General features: G+C 48.2%; 1 protein-coding gene across 1 annotated transcript; it reads right to left on the bottom strand.

Moving 5' to 3' along the window:
* Window positions 1-3,091: 3,091 nt before the first annotated feature.
* On the bottom strand, window positions 3,092-18,594 carry LOC138358870 (mucin-22-like). The gene is made up of 3 exons (XM_069317220.1): window positions 18,475-18,594; window positions 5,582-5,608; window positions 3,092-4,792 (listed from the first exon to the last, which is right to left on the bottom strand). Exons 1-3 carry the CDS (start codon window positions 18,592-18,594, stop codon window positions 3,092-3,094), a joined length of 1,848 nt encoding a protein of 615 aa, XP_069173321.1.
* Between the last annotated feature and the right edge of the window lie 219 nt (window positions 18,595-18,813).

Here is an 18,813-nt window from a genome sequence, read left to right as displayed (position 1 = left end):
TAGAAAGCCTATTGGTCCATATTTCTTGATGCTTCTATATTGGAGCGGAGTCTTGAGGTGGGTAGAATATAGTTGTGCAATAATTGGCTGTTGATTGCTGGTGTTGACTTCTTGATGTGTAGTGCCTCGCAAACGTCAAGCCGCCTGCTATCGCTGTATCTATCGATGATTTCTGTGTTGTTTACTAGGATTTCTCTGGCGATGGTTTGGTTATGGGAAGAGATTATATGTTCCTTAATGGAGCCCTGTTGTTTATGCATCGTTAAACGCCTAGAAAGAGATGTTGTTGTCTTGCCTATATACTGGGTTTTTTGGAGCTTACAGTCCCCAAGTGGGCATTTGAAGGCATAGACGACGTTAGTCTCTTTTAAAGCGTTCTGTTTTGTGTCTGGAGAGTTTCTCATGAGTAGGCTGGCCGTTTTTCTGGTTTTATAGTAAATCGTCAGTTGTATCCTCTGATTTTTGTCTGTAGGGATAACGTTTCTATTAACAATATCTTTCAGGACCCTTTCCTCTGTTTTATGAGCTGTGGAAAAGAAGTTCCTGTAAAATAGTCTAATAGGGGGTATAGGTGTTGTGTTAGTTGTCTCTTCGGAGGTTGCATGGCTTTTCACTTTCCTTCTTATGATGTCTTCGATGAAACCATTGGAGAAGCCGTTATTGACTAGGACCTGCCTTACCCTACAGAGTTCTTCGTCGACTTGCTTCCATTCTGAGCTGTGGCTGAGAGCACGGTCGACATATACGTTAACAACACTCCTCTTGTACCTGTCTGGGCAGTCGCTGTTGGCATTTAGGCACATTCCTATGTTTGTTTCCTTTGTTTTCCTTTTTCCTTTTCCAATTCTACGTCCAATTGATTGGACGTAGAATCGCTGTTCACCAACGTACCTGTGGACGAGACAATCGGAATGATAGCCGACAGAGTGTATCGTGATCCAGCCTGTACTCCTCTTGACATGCCAGAAAGTATTCTGAGGAAACTACTCCAAGCTTGTACTAAAGAGGCACCCTTCTTGAGCCCGGATGGGCACATGTATAAGCAAGTAGATGGGGTCGCCATGGGTTCTCCCCTAGGTGTCCTGTTTGCAAACTTCTACATGGGTACCATCGAGCAAAAAGTCTTAGTCGACATGAACTTGAAACCGGCCATATACTGCAGGTATGTTGACGACATTTTTACACAGGTACCTGATGTCAGACATCTGCAGGAGCTGAAGGAGGCATTTGAGCAGAGTTCCGTGCTGCGTTTCACTTACGAGACGGAAAAGGATGGGAAGCTGCCTTTTCTAGATGTAACAGTCATGGAAAAGGGCGGAGGTTTCCACACTGCAGTCTACACAAAGGAAACAAACATAGGAATGTGCCTAAATGCCAACAGCGACTGCCCTGACAGGTACAAGAGGAGTGTTGTTAACGCATACGTCGACCGTGCTCTCAGCCACAGCTCAGAATGGAAGCAAGTCGACGAAGAACTCTGTAGGGTAAGGCAGGTCCTAGTCAATAACGGCTTCTCCAATGGTTTCATCGAAGACATCATAAGAAGGAAAGTGAAAAGCCATGCAACCTCCGAAGAGACAACTAACACAACACCTATACCCCCTATTAGACTATTTTACAGGAACTTCTTTTCCACAGCTCATAAAACAGAGGAATGGGTCCTGAAAGATATTGTTAATAGAAACGTTATCCCTACAGACAAAAATCAGAGGATACAACTGACGATTTACTATAAAACCAGAAAAACGGCCAGCCTACTCATGAGAAACTCTCCAGACACAAAACAGAACGCTTTAAAAGAGACTAACGTCGTCTATGCCTTCAAATGCCCACTTGGGGACTGTAAGCTCCAAAAAACCCAGTATATAGGCAAGACAACAACATCTCTTTCTAGGCGTTTAACGATGCATAAACAACAGGGCTCCATTAAGGAACATATAATCTCTTCCCATAACCAAACCATCGCCAGAGAAATCCTAGTAAACAACACAGAAATCATCGATAGATACAGCGATAGCAGGCGGCTTGACGTTTGCGAGGCACTACACATCAAGAAGTCAACACCAGCAATCAACAGCCAATTATTGCACAACTATATTCTACCCACCTCAAGACTCCGCTCCAATATAGAAGCATCAAGAAATATGGACCAATAGGCTTTCTACAAACACTTCTATTCAATACCCATTGTTTCTGTTCTGTCTTGTGTTGATACTTTTAATACCCTATTAATATCCCCTAGTGTTCTGTCTTGTGTTAATGCCACATCACCCTTCCCACCTCACTCAAATGTAATGCCACATCACCCTTCCCACCTCACTCAAATGTAGATATAAAATCAGGGAAACGCAAGTTCTAATCAGTTGTGTATTTGTGAAGTCTTTGAAAATGTAATAAGTTTTACGAAACGCGCCCGTGTCGCGTCAGACTAGAAATAAAAATGAATTTTGGAGAAGTGATTTTTGATTTACCTCCAACAGTGAAGCGTAATGTACGAAAGATTGAGAAAATTCGTGTTAGAATTATTAATCTTACTTTTTCGGTCATATTTAATAATATATGTCTACAGGAAAGACTGCTACCAAAATATACTAATATATATATATATATATATATATATATATATATATATATATATATATATATATATATATATATATATGCAATTGACGATCACAAAACACTGATCATTTTATGCGGAAAATCCACAGAGAAATATGAAATGAGGTGAACGTTTCGGCTTTGTTAAAGCCTTTGTCAACACCAGACTGACTGACTCAGTCAGTCTGGTGTTGACAAAGGCTTTAACAAAGCCGAAACGTTCACCTCATTTCATATTTCTCTGTGGATTTTCCGCATATATATATATATATATATATATATATATATATATATATATATATATATATATATATATATATATATATATATGTGTGTAATCAGGATGACTCTAAAAACTCATTAAAATTATCAGGCACTTAGCTCCTGAAAATAATTGACGATTCAGAGCCAAATTTAATTATTGCCAAGCGAAATTTGCATATTAAGTATTCAATGGACAAATCATAATTGACATTAGACTATTTAAAGGTCAATCATGCCACAATGGCGACCCAAGAAGTCGGCTCGGGTCCCTTTGGGTAACATGACCTTGTGTGGCCGACACTGAGCCCTCAGATCCTTGTGTGGTCGACACTGAGCCCTCAGGACCTTGTGTGGTCGACACTGAGCCCTCAGGACCTTGTGTGATCGACACTGAGCCCTCAGGACCTTGTGTGGTCGACACTGAGCCCTCAGGACCTCGTGTGGTCGACACTGAGCCCTCAGGACCTCGTGTGGTCGACACTGAGCCTTCAGGACCTTGTGTGGTCGACACTGAGGCCTGTGGACCTTGTGTGGTCGACACTGAGCCCTGTGGACCTTGTGTGGTCGACACTGAGCCCTCAGGACCTCGTGTGGTCGACACTGAGCCTTCAGGACCTTGTGTGGTCGACACTGAGGCCTGTGGACCTTGTGTGGTCGACACTGAGCCCTCAGGCCCTTGTGTGGTCGACAGTGAGCCCTTAGGACCTTGTGTGGTCGACACTGAGCCCTCGGAACCCTGTGTGGTCGACAGTGAGCCCTCGGAACCCTGTGTGGTCGACACTGAGCCCTCGGAACCCTGTGTGGTCGACAGTGAGCCCTTAGGACCTTGTGTGGTCGACACTGAGCCCTCAGAACCTTGTGTGGTCGACACTGAGCCCTCAGAACCTTGTGTGGTCGACAGTAAGCCCTCGGAACCTTGTGTGGTCGACACTGAGCCCTCAGAACCTTGTGTGGTCGACAGTAAGCCCTCGAGACCCTGTGTGGTCGACACTGAGCCCTCAGAACCTTGTGTGGTCGACACTGAGCCCTCAGAACCTTGTGTGGTCGACACTGAGCCCTCAGAACCTTGTGTGGTCGAGACTGAGCCCTGTGGACCTTGTATGGTCGATAGTGAGCCCTCAGAACCTTGTGTGGTCGACACTGAGCCCTGTGGACCTTGTATGGTCGATAGTGAGCCCTCAGAACCTTGTGTGGTCGACACTGAGCCCTGTGGACCTTGTATGGTCGATAGTGAGCCCTCAGAACCTTGTGTGGTCGACACTGAGCCCTGTGGACCTTGTATGGTCGATAGTGAGCCCTCAGAACCTTGTGTGGTCGACACTGAGCCCTGTGGACCTTGTATGGTCGATAGTGAGCCCTCAGAACCTTGTGTGGTCGACACTGAGCCCTGTGGACCTTGTATGGTCGATAGTGAGCCCTCAGAACCTTGTGTGGTCGACACTGAGCCCTGTGGACCTTGTATGGTCGATAGTGAGCCCTCAGAACCTTGTGTGGTCGACACTGAGCCCTGTGGACCTTGTATGGTCGATAGTGAGCCCTCAGAACCTTGTGTGGTCGACACTGAGCCCTGTGGACCTTGTATGGTCGATAGTGAGCCCTCAGAACCTTGTGTGGTCGACACTGAGCCCTGTGGACCTTGTATGGTCGATAGTGAGCCCTCAGAACCTTGTGTGGTCGACACTGAGCCCTGTGGACCTTGTATGGCCGATAGTGAGCCCTCAGAACCTTGTGTGGTCGACACTGAGCTCTGTGGACCTTGTATGGTCGACAGTGAGCCCTCAGAACCTTGTGTGGTCGACACTGAGCCCTGTGGACCTTGTATGGTCGATAGTGAGCCCTCAGAACCTTGTGTGGTCGACACTGAGCCCTGTGGACCTTGTATGGTCGATAGTGAGCCCTCAGAACCTTGTGTGGTCGACACTGAGCCCTGTGGACCTTGTATGGTCGATAGTGAGCCCTCAGAACCTTGTGTGGTCGACACTGAGCCCTGTGGACCTTGTATGGTCGATAGTGAGCCCTCAGGACCTTGTGTGGTCGACACTGAGCCCTGTGGACCTTGTATGGTCGATAGTGAGCCCTCAGAACCTTGTGTGGTCGACACTGAGCCCTATGGACCTTGTATGGTCGATAGTGAGCCCTCAGAACCTTGTGTGGTCGACAGTAATCCGTGATTTAAGAGAGCGTAATGACTGCGGGCGGGAAGAAACGGCCCTAAATATTACTATAATAAGAGAACAGTTCCCGTGTTTAATTGGCCAACAACAAGGCCTGTGAATGCCCTCAGTGTCGCACAACCGTTACCTCAACGACCGGATGACGACGGATATTATTTTGCTTGTGAGCAGTTGGGTGTAGCGTGGTGGTTGTGGTGGTGGTAAATTGTGGTTGTTCGTCCGGTTATGCCATCCGGACTCGGTTGGTGGACGAAAGGATTTATATTTTTTTGTCGAGAATAGCGTGGCTGATTTTTTGTTGTTGGGGGGGGAAAGATGTGTGTGTGTGTGTGTGTGTGTGTGTGTGTGTGTGTGTGTGTGTGTGTGTGTGTGTGTGTGTGTGTGTGTGTGTATGTGTGTGTGTGTGTGTGTGTGTGTGTGTGTGTGTGTGAGTTTGTACAAAGACATATGCAGAAAGGAAAATGGTCTTTAGATCATGTTATTAGCCTTCAAGTAGTTTCCCATTCAATTAATATTTTCATGTAATTTTTGGTATTAATTACCCAGAAGACAAAGCCAGAAGACCCGGCCTGTAAACACAGAAATTTCATACAGAATTGCATACAAATGTATGAAATACATATAGTATTGCAAACATTTAAAAATACTCACATTATTAAATACATTTTGTATGAAATATATTGTGTACAAATGTATTTCATACAGTAACCTATCATTACACATAAACCTAATCACATCAGCAGCGTATGCTAATGGCCTAGGATATCGTTGAGGAATCTTTACGACAACTATGTATCGTATCGCCTTCCGGAGCGGTGAATCCATTACCAGTGTGGCGCCATCGTTCAAAAAATCACAGAAGATCAATCGAAAAAGGATAATACTTTACTGCGAAAATAGTCCCAGCATAAAGAGGACTGAAATATAGGGAGATACGAGTGTGACCAACAAGAATTTGGTGGATATTGTAGAGGACAAGGCTGCATGGAAGTCGTTTACCCAAAAAATTGTATAAATATAAATGTATATTGTATATGATAATGTATATAAAATTTTTATGTAATGTATATTTCCAGGGAGTACGAAGCAGTGGTTGCTGGTGTGGTTGACTGCTGATTCTATTGGTCTCCAGCAATGTTATCCACTGAGTAATTTTGGAAGTTAGCTGTAGCAAAGCACGTCGTGCATATTATAGTAATATATGCAGTGACAAAATTCGCCCCAAAAATGTCGCCCCATATTTTTTCTGGGTTCGAAAATATTGTCAAGGCCTTGAGACTTTTTGATATGTATTGTTTAATTACAAAAATACTGTTGGAAAACTATTAGTTAGAAACAGTCGTGATAATTGTGTCATTTACAAAATACCTTGTATAAAGACTGTAATAGGTTTTATGTAGGTCAAACTTCTAAAAATTTGAAATTTAGAATTTCACAACATAAATACTCTGTAAGACATGAACCATTGTCTAATGCTTTGTTGCTAATGCTCCATCCATTTGTCAGAAAGTTCTCACCAAGTTGAATGGCAGACAAGCTTCTTCAATAATAAATTGAAAAAAAATCTTTTTCAATAGAAACATTATTGAATCTGTCTTAATGCGGATTACAAAATCATGCAATTTGAACATTAGTAGTAGTCTGTATAATTGAATTATATATATATATATATATTAGTATATTTTGGTAGCAGTCTTTCCTGTAGACATATATTATTAAATATGACCGAAAAAGTAAGATTAATAATTCTAACACGAATTTTCTCAATCTTTCGTACATTACGCTTCACTGTTGGAGGTAAATCAAAAATCACTTCTCCAAAATTCATTTTTATTTCTAGTCTGACGCGACACGGGCGCGTTTCGTAAAACTTATTACATTTTCAAAGACTTCACAAATACACAACTGATTAGAACGTATCTCTGATTTTATATCTACATTTGAGTGAGGTGGGAAGGGTGATGTGGCATTAACACAAGACAGAACAGGAGGGGATATTAATAGGGTATTAAAAGTATCAACACAAGACAGAACAGAAACAATGGGTATTGAATAGAAGTGTTTGTAGAAAGCCTATTGGTCCATATTTCTTGATGCTTCTATATTGGAGCGGAGTCTTGAGGTGGGTAGAATATAGTTGTGCAATAATTGGCTGTTGATTGCTGGTGTTGACTTCTTGATGTGTAGTGCCTCGCAAACGTCAAGCCGCCTGCGCCAGAGAAATCCTAGTAAACAACACAGAAATCATCGATAGATACAGCGATAGCAGGTGGCTTGACGTTTGCGAGGCACTACACATCAAGAAGTCAACACCAGCAATCAACAGCCAATTATTGCACAACTATATTCTACCCACCTCAAGACTCCGCTCCAATATAGAAGCATCAAGAAATATGGACCAATAGGCTTTCTACAAACACTTCTATTCAATACCCATTGTTTCTGTTCTGTCTTGTGTTGATACTTTTAATACCCTATTAATATCCCCTCCTGTTCTGTCTTGTGTTAATGCCACATCACCCTTCCCACCTCACTCAAATGTAGATATAAAATCAGAGATACGTTCTAATCAGTTGTGTATTTGTGAAGTCTTTGAAAATGTAATAAGTTTTACGAAACGCGCCCGTGTCGCGTCAGACTAGAAATAAAAATTAATTTTGGAGAAGTGATTTTTGATTTACCTCCAACAGTGAAGCGTAATGTACGAAAGATTGAGAAAATTCGTGTTAGAATTATTAATCTTACTTTTTCGGTCATATTTAATAATATATATATATATATATATATATATATATATATATATATATATATATATATATATATATATATATATATAATATATATATATATATATATATATATATATATATATATGGAGAGAGTGGTGTGAGGAGGCGGCCAGGTGAGAGGGCTGCAGGGTAAGGTTAGCGAGCACTGGACTCACTAATACCTGGTAATCCTGTTGTGTAGCAAAACACTTACAAAGGGGCCCTTCTTCCCCTTCAGGAGCCGCCCCGCAGCCGTAATCACCAAGAGCGCGCCAATCCGTCACCGTTTTGTCAAATCTCTTTTATCCTGCTCTCTCTCTCCACACTCACTCCCTTGTATAGCAGAGTTTTATATGCTGTGGGATATTGGTGTAAGTATGCGTGTGTGGTGGTGGTAGTGTGTGGTGGTAGTAGTGGTGGTTGTGGTGCAGTTGTGGTGAGTTACCAGTCCTCCCTATCAGTGAGGAACCACAAGGAAGTAACCAACAGTTCCTGACATCCAGTGTTATGTCTCTGGTCCACCTGTGGCTTAATGATTGTACTGTTTTGTCTCTCCTCTGGGCTTGAGAGATCTGCTTGCCTTAACCTGTACTTGTAGCTTAACCCTCTTAGCTCCGGCACTTTCTCTGTTTTAGTTTCGTACTTCACAAGGTGCGGATTCCAGGCCAGTGCTGCGTATTCTAGTAAAAGCTTTTGATAGGTTGTGTAGATTATCTTGACAAAGGCACCTTACCTTACCTTGAGGTTACCTTGAGGTGCTTCCGGGGCTTAGCGTCCCCGCGGCCCGGTCGTCGACCAGGCCTCCTGGTTGCCGGACTGATCAACCAGGCTGTTGGACGCGGCTGCTCGCAGCCTGACGTACGAGCCTGCTGTTTTTATGTGTAGTAGTGTGTCTTATTCTGGTACTGGAACCCCGTTTACATATGCCTCTGGTGTTAATGTGGGAATAATCTCCATTATAATATTAGGTTTCCTATCAGATTCCTATAAATGTTTATTTTATATATGGAACAGGTTGTGTGTGGTCTCATATATCTTCCCATTTTCTGTGTGCTATATTTGCTGGGATTAAACTCTAACAGTGACTGTAACCTGCTCACTCCTGGAGATGGTAAAGCCTTCATGTTATTACCTGTACACCTCACCTCTCGTATCTTCCATTGGCTTTTACGTCATCTGGAAACATTGATAGATACCAGTTATAACCTCTTCTCTCACCATGACTGTTTCCCTCCAGTCAGGTATCCCCCCACGTCTTTCCAGCTTATATGTCATACTTTCACGAGGAACAATATTGCATGATTTTCGATAATCTTGAAAGATGCAATCTACTCCAGCCTCCTTTCTCCCGTCGTCTTTGGGCGAACTTGTCAATAAAACTCGATCAAGTTTGTCATGTATAACGTCGTTCCCCTCTCTTTCTTAATCCACGCCGCCCTTTCCTTACCAATTTTATCCTCTCCGGCTGCTGCACAGTTCTTATCCTGATTACTTTCTTCAGCAGTGTTGATGGAATACTTGTCAGTGATTGGCCAATGGGCTGGTGACGTCACATGTACACTATCAGTCACTCAGGTGCTCGGACACCCACTTGCTGGGGTGCTTGGACCTCTTGGTGGGGACGGGGACTTATTGCCGTCACTTACACACTGTCTCCTCAGAGCTCTCCTGTCTCCTGTACCTCCAACAGACGGGGAAAGGGTAGAAGGGGAATGAAAAGCTAGAGGCGGGACATGATGACAATATGCAAGATATTCTGAGGACTCGACAATGTGACTATAGCTACGGGTTGTGTGACGGGTCTAAAAATTAAGGTTGTTGAGCACAGATGTGAACTGAACACAATGTGAGACACAAACGGAAGAAATTATTCACTGCGTGATGTTACATGATTTTGCATGTTGAAACATGTCACAACAGATATAAGAATATATCTGTATTCTATATCTATAAGAATGTCCGTTTGTCGGTTTGTTAGTTTGTCTATCCAAGGTTGGAGGCCAGATGTTTGGGGCTAACCTCACCAAACTTTGCAGGATGAATGGTCTGGCGCATGGGGCGGACATAGGCTCGTCGGGATGGCCAGAATTCAAGAGGAAACTGCATACCACGGTCACATTCTGACCGAATAACATTTTTGTCTCAGCTAGCCGGCTACGCCAGGCTAAATATTTTGAAAGCAATTTCAAAACTATTTGTGTGTATTGTAATATACACCATTGTTCACTCATCTCGGGAGAATTAACATAAATTTTCTGCTATTCATACTTTGGCGATAGTACTATGAAACATGTTACTCCAAGGTAGCCCCGTGTCTTCCCCTGCCTGGGTCAAATGATAGCGAGCCAACATCCACCCCCACACCCACACACACCCACACCCACACACACCCACACACACCCACACCCACCCCCCACACCCACACACACCCACACCCACCCCCCACACCCACACACACCCACACCCACCCCCACACCCACACACACCCACACACACCCACACGCACCCCCCACACCCACACACACCCACACACACCCACACCCACCCCCCACACCCACACACACCCACATCCCACACACACCCACACCCACCCCCCACACCCACACACACCCACATCCCACACCCACACACACCCACACCCACCCCCCACACCCACATCCCACACCCACACACACCCACACCCACCCCCCACACCCACATCCCACACCCACACACACCCACACCCACCCCCCACACCCACACACACCCACAACCCACACCCACACACACCCACACCCACCCCCCACACCCACACACACCCACATCCCACACCCACACACACCCACATCCCACACCCACACACACCCACACCCACCCCCCACACCCACAAACACCCACATCCCACACCCACACACACCCACACCCACCCCCCACACCCACACACACCCACACCCACCCCCCACACCCACACACACCCACATCCCACACACACCCACACCCACCCCCACACCCACACACACCCACATCCTCAGAGCTCTCCTGTCTCCTGTACCTCCAACAGACGGGGAAAGGGTAGAAGGGGAATGAAAAGCTAGAGGCGGGACATGATCACAATATGCAAGATATTCTGAGGACTCGACAATGTGACTATAGCTACGGGTTGTATGACGGGTCTCATACACACACCCACATCCACCCCCCACACCCACACACACCCACATCCCACACCCACACACACCCACACCCACCCCCCACACACACCCACACACACCCATACCCACCCCCCACACCCACACACACCCACATCCCACACCCACACACACCCACACCCACCCCCCACACCCACACACACCCACATCCCACACCCACACACACCCACACCCACCCCCCACACCCACACACACCCACATCCCACACCCACACACACCCACATCCACCCCCCACACCCACACACACCCACATCCCACACACACCCACCCCCACACCCACACACACCCACACACACCCCCACACCCACACACACCCACATCCCACACCCACACACACCCACACCCACCCCCCACACCCACACACACCCACATCCCACACCCACACACACCCACACCCACCCCCCACACCCACACACACCCACATCCCACACCCACACACACCCACATCCACCCCCCACACCCACACACACCCACATCCCACACACACCCACACCCACCCCCACACAGACCCACATCCCACACCCACACACACCCACACCCACCCCCCACACCCACACACACCCACATCCCACACCCACACACACCCACACCCACCCCCCACACCCACACACACCCACATCCCACACCCACACACACCCACACCCACCCCCCACACCCACACACACCCACACACACCCACACCCACCCCCCACACCCACACATACCCACATCCCAAACCCACACACACCCACACCCACCCCCCACACCCACACACACCCACATCCCACACCCACACACACCCACATCCACCCCCCACACCCACACACACCCACATCCCACACCCACACACACCCACACCCACCCCCCACACCCACACACACCCACATCCACACACACCCACACCCACCCCCCACACCCACAAACACCCACATCCCACACCCACACACACCCACACCCACCCCCCACACCCACACACACCCACATCCCACACACACCCACACCCACCCCCACACAGACCCACATCCCACACCCACACACACCCACACCCACCCCCCACACCCACACACACCCACATCCCACACCCACACACACCCACACCCACCCCCCACACCCACACACACCCACATCCCACACCCACACACACCCACACCCACCCCCCACACCCACACACACCCACACACACCCACACCCACCCCCCACACCCACACATACCCACATCCCAAACCCACACACACCCACACCCACCCCCCACACCCACACACACCCACATCCCACACCCACACACACCCACATCCACCCCCCACACCCACACACACCCACATCCCACACCCACACACACCCACACCCACCCCCCACACCCACACACACCCACATCCACACACACCCACACCCACCCCCCACACCCACAAACACCCACATCCCACACACACCCACACCCACCCCCCACACCCACACACACCCACATCCCACACCCACACACACCCACACCCACCCCCCACACCCACATCCCACACCCACACACACCCACACCCACCCCCCACACCCACATCCCACACCCACACACACCCACACCCACCCCCCACACCCACACACACCCACAACCCACACCCACACACACCCACACCCACCCCCCACACCCACACACACCCACATCCCACACCCACACACACCCACATCCCACACCCACACACACCCACACCCACCCCCCACACCCACAAACACCCACATCCCACACCCACACACACCCACACCCACCCCCCACACCCACACACACCCACACCCACCCCCCACACCCACACACACCCACATCCCACACACACCCACACCCACCCCCACACCCACACACACCCACATCCTCAGAGCTCTCCTGTCTCCTGTACCTCCAACAGACGGGGAAAGGGTAGAAGGGGAATGAAAAGCTAGAGGCGGGACATGATCACAATATGCAAGATATTCTGAGGACTCGACAATGTGACTATAGCTACGGGTTGTATGACGGGTCTCATACACACACCCACATCCACCCCCCACACCCACACACACCCACATCCCACACCCACACACACCCACACCCACCCCCCACACACACCCACACACACCCATACCCACCCCCCACACCCACACACACCCACATCCCACACCCACACACACCCACACCCACCCCCCACACCCACACACACCCACATCCCACACCCACACACACCCACACCCACCCCCCACACCCACACACACCCACATCCCACACCCACACACACCCACATCCACCCCCCACACCCACACACACCCACATCCCACACACACCCACCCCCACACCCACACACACCCACACACACCCCCACACCCACACACACCCACATCCCACACCCACACACACCCACACCCACCCCCCACACCCACACACACCCACATCCCACACCCACACACACCCACACCCACCCCCCACACCCACACACACCCACATCCCACACCCACACACACCCACATCCACCCCCCACACCCACACACACCCACATCCCACACACACCCACACCCACCCCCACACAGACCCACATCCCACACCCACACACACCCACACCCACCCCCCACACCCACACACACCCACATCCCACACCCACACACACCCACACCCACCCCCCACACCCACACACACCCACATCCCACACCCACACACACCCACACCCACCCCCCACACCCACACACACCCACACACACCCACACCCACCCCCCACACCCACACATACCCACATCCCAAACCCACACACACCCACACCCACCCCCCACACCCACACACACCCACATCCCACACCCACACACACCCACATCCACCCCCCACACCCACACACACCCACATCCCACACCCACACACACCCACACCCACCCCCCACACCCACACACACCCACATCCACACACACCCACACCCACCCCCCACACCCACAAACACCCACATCCCACACCCACACACACCCACACCCACCCCCCACACCCACACACACCCACATCCCACACCCACACACCCACACCCACCCCCCACACCCACACACACCCACACACACCCACACCCATCCCCCCAACACCCACCCCCCACACCCACACACACCCACATCCCACACCCACCCACACCCACCCCCACACCCACACACACCCACATCCCACACCCACACACACCCACATCCACCCCCACACCCACACACACCCACATCCCACACCCACACACACCCACACCCACACACACCCACACCCACCCCCCACACCCACACACACCCACATCCCACACCCACACACACCCACACCCACCCCCCACACCCACACACACTCACATCCCACACCCACACACACCCACATCCACCCCCCACACCCACACACACCCACATCCCACACACACCCACCCCCACACCCACATCCCACACCCACACACACCCACACCCACCCCCCACACCCACACACACCCACATCCCACATCCACACACACCCACACCCACCCCCCACACCCACACACACCCACATCCCACACCCACACACACCCACACCCACCCCCCACACCCACACACACCCACATCCCACACCCACACCCACCCACACCCACCCACACCCCGCGGCAGACCACACAAGCCGGACAGGAACAAAATAACACAATTCCCGCCGCAGAATACACCCACATACAAGACGCCCTGACCAAAACTCTCACCTGTGTGGCGGAGTACAGGTACAATGAGGCACAATACCTCGCTCCATACACACCACACACGGACACTGGAGGGGGAGCGACACATAACACATTGCTTCCTATTATCTCCTAAGGATTTGTAATATCCCCCCGGGCTCGGGCTTGGGGAGGAGGGATGGGGAAGGATGGAGGTGTGGAAGGGGGTTCTATCCTGCTTTGTATGAAGGGATTAAATCATTTATTTATTTTAGGTTTGGATATTAAGTACTCAGTTCTACGGGGGTAGGGGGTGTCAGTTGCAATGTTGCTAGATAATGGCGATATGCCTGGCCTGCTGCTTGGTGTGTGTGTGTGTGTGTGTGTGTGTGTGTGTGTGTGTGTGTGTGTGTGTGTGTGTGTGTGTGTGTGTGTGTGTGTGTGTGTGTGTGCACTTGCAACGGCCTCTCTGTACACCTGACAAAACAAAGACACTAAGATGCGCCTGACGCAACATATGAGAGAGAGAGAGAGAGAGAGAGAGAGAGAGAGAGAGAGAGAGAGAGAGAGAGAGAGAGAGAGAGAGAGAGAGAGAGAGAGAGAGAGAGAGAGAGAGAAAGAGAGAGAGAGAGAGAGAGAGAGAGAGAGAGAGAGAGAGAGAGAGAGAGAGAGAGAGAGAGAGAGAGAGAGAGAGAGAGAGAGAGAGAGAGAGATAGAGAGAGAGAGAGAGAGAGAGGGAGAGAGAGAGAGACATACAGAGAGGAAGAGGATGAAGCAACAATAAAAATAGCGACCCAGAAAGCGGTCGCCGCTACACAGCCCCACAAAACCACCAACGATGGAGGGAAGATATTTCCTGCGGTGTGAACTGCTCCTTCTACACCACCAACGGCCTGGCCATGGTGCAGGGAGGGAGGGAGGGAAGGCCCATGGTGCAGGGAGGGAGGGAGGGAAGGGCCATGGTGCAGGGAGGGAGGGAGGGAGGGAAGGGCCATGGTGCAGGGAGGGAGGGAGGGAAGGGCCATGGTGCAGGGAGGGAGGGAGGGAAGGGCCATGGTGCAGGGAGGGAGGGAGGTAGGGGCCATGGTGCAGGGAGGGAGCACCTGCACCATTAACACCACCACACCACTCTACACCACCAAAAGTCTCAAGAAGACTTGAGAGTCTAGTCAAGAAGACTAGAAGACCAGATCTAGAGATGTTCTTCGCACATACAAAGCTAATTTGCCAATCGCCTGTCAATTGTGAGCCTCCTTGTAATTTTTCCCTTCCTCCCTCTATTCCCTTCTTCTCTCTCTCCCACTTCTTCTGTCCCATCTATCCAAAACAACCTGATATATATACCTCTTCCCACCTCCTTTATTGGTCAATTCTTTCCCCTCAATACGTCCGGTATTTCTCATCGTGAACACAAAAGGACCGTTCCTATTGGTCGAGCGACTCGTTGTTGGTTAACAATGCTACCACCCACGAATTGCCCAGATTACGTTCCCCCTCACCAGGCCTACCAACGCTAGTGACCCACCGAATACCCCAACCCCATTCTCTCAGGGCTACCAACATTCCCCACAGGGCTACCAACATGTGTTTGTAAACATTGAAGGCTCGGGACCCACCTGCCAGCCAGCGCCTCAGGTAGTTCTTCTCTTAATGTCAATTCACTTGGCTAATATTTATGAAATATTTATACATTTGCACTCCATCATAGAGTATAGTGATGTACACAGCATATATGCACTCCGTCATAGAGTATAGTGATGTACACAGCATATATGCACTCCGTCATAGAGTATAGTGATGTACACAGCATATATGCACTCCATCATAGAGTATAGTGATGTACACAGCATATATGCACTCCGTCATAGAGTATAGTGATGTACACAGCATATATGCACTCCGTCATAGAGTATAGTGATGTACACAGCATATATGCACTCCGTCATAGAGTATAGTGATGTACACAGCATATATGCACTCCGTCATAGAGTATAGTGATGTACACAGCATATATGCACTCCATCATAGAGTATAGTGATGTACACAGCATATATGCACTCCATCATAGAGTATAGTGATGTACACAGCATATATGCACTCCATCATAGAGTATAGTGATGTACACAGCATATATGCACTCCGTCATAGACTATAGTGATGTACACAGCATATATGCACTCCGTCATATAGTATAGTGATGTACACAGCATATATGCACTCCGTCATAGAGTATAGTGATGTACACAGCATATATGCACTCCATCATAGAGTATAGTGATGTACACAGCATATATGCACTCCATCATAGAGTATAGTGATGTACACCGCATATATGCACTCCATCATAGAGTATAGTGATGTACACAGCATATATGCACTCCATCATAGAGTATAGTGATGTACACAGCATATATGCACTCCGTCATAGACTATAGTGATGTACACAGCATATATGCACTCCATCATAGAGTATAGTGATGTACACAGCATATATGCACTCCATCATAGAGTATAGTGATGTACACAGCATATATGCACTCCGTCATAGACTATAGTGATGTACACAGCATATATGCACTCCGTCATAGACTATAGTGATGTACACAGCATATATGCACTCCGTCATAGAGTATAGTGATGTACACAGCATATATGCACTCCGTCATAGACTATAGTGATGTACACAGCATATATGCACTCCGTCATAGAGTATAGTGATGTACACAGCATATATGCACTCCGTCATAGACTATAGTGATGTACACAGCATATATGCACTCCGTCATAGAGTATAGTGATGTACACAGCATATATGCACTCCGTCATAGAGTATAGTGATGTACACAGCATATATGCACTCCGTCATAGAGTATAGTGATGTACACAGCATATATGCACTCCGTCATAGAGTATAGTGATGTACACAGCATATATGCACTCCGTCATAGAGTATAGTGATGTACACAGCATATATGCACTCCGTCATAGACTATAGTGATGTACACAGCATATATGCACTCCGTCATAGACTATAGTGATGTACACAGCATATATGCACTCCGTCATAGAGTATAGTGATGTACACAGCATATATGCACTCCGTCATAGACTATAGTGATGTACACAGCATATATGCACTCCGTCATAGAGTATAGTGATGTACACAGCATATATGCACTCCGTCATAGACTATAGTGATGTACACAGCATATATGCACTCCGTCATAGAGTATAGTGATGTACACAGCATATATGCACTCCGTCATAGAGTATAGTGATGTACACAGCATATATGCACTCCGTCATAGAGTATAGTGATGTACACAGCATATATGCACTCCGTCATAGACTATAGTGATGTACACAGCATATATGCACTCCGTCATAGACTATAGTGATGTACACAGCATATATGCACTCCGTCATAGAGTATAGTGATGTACACAGCATATATGCACTCCGTCATAGAGTATAGTGATGTACACAGCATATATGCACTCCGTCATAGAGTTTGCCACACTCGTCCCCCATGTATCTACTCTCAAAGCGATGTGAAAAACGGCTTGAAAGCATACAAAATGAAGCCATGTGAATCATTCATAATGTTCCAAAAAACCTACACTAGAATTAGATATAATGGCTTTCAAAATGGAAATTAAGAAAAGGCACACATTGAGACCTATGCATCTTCACCGTAAGCAGCACTACCATTGTTATAGCATTAACATTCATTGAAACAAACGCTGAAGATGCAGTGATCTCCATTGATTCAAAAGCTGCACTACAGAGCAATAAAATAAAACAGGCAGAAAACCTTGAGATATTGTCGCTGAAATCAAAAGAGAGTTTACCTACCTACGAGTGAATCTGTGGGAATGAACGAGCAGATGTGCTGGCTGCTGAAGGCGCTGAAGGAGACCATATGGTATACTTCACTCCCAAGACTGTTCTTCAAGTTGGAGGTATTATCAGGCAACATCACCGTGACAAGGTACCTGAGGAAAGATAGAAGAACTTATCAGTCAATCTCTACGCTGGTACAATGTGGCTGCATCTGCCTATTCTTATCATAATGGACGAAAAGGAGGTGGTCGAGAGAGAATCAATAATAGCAACAATTCCTCTTGAATCCAACTACCCATCGATATTCGGGATGGAAACAATTGAGCAACGCAACTGGAGAATCTGTGGTGATAGT

Source organism: Procambarus clarkii, chromosome 87, assembly GCF_040958095.1.
Source record: "Procambarus clarkii isolate CNS0578487 chromosome 87, FALCON_Pclarkii_2.0, whole genome shotgun sequence".
In the NCBI taxonomy this organism is placed as follows: domain Eukaryota; kingdom Metazoa; phylum Arthropoda; class Malacostraca; order Decapoda; family Cambaridae; genus Procambarus; species Procambarus clarkii.
The sequence above is the reverse complement of the archived record's forward strand: the minus strand, read 5'-3'. Positions and strand labels throughout refer to the sequence as shown.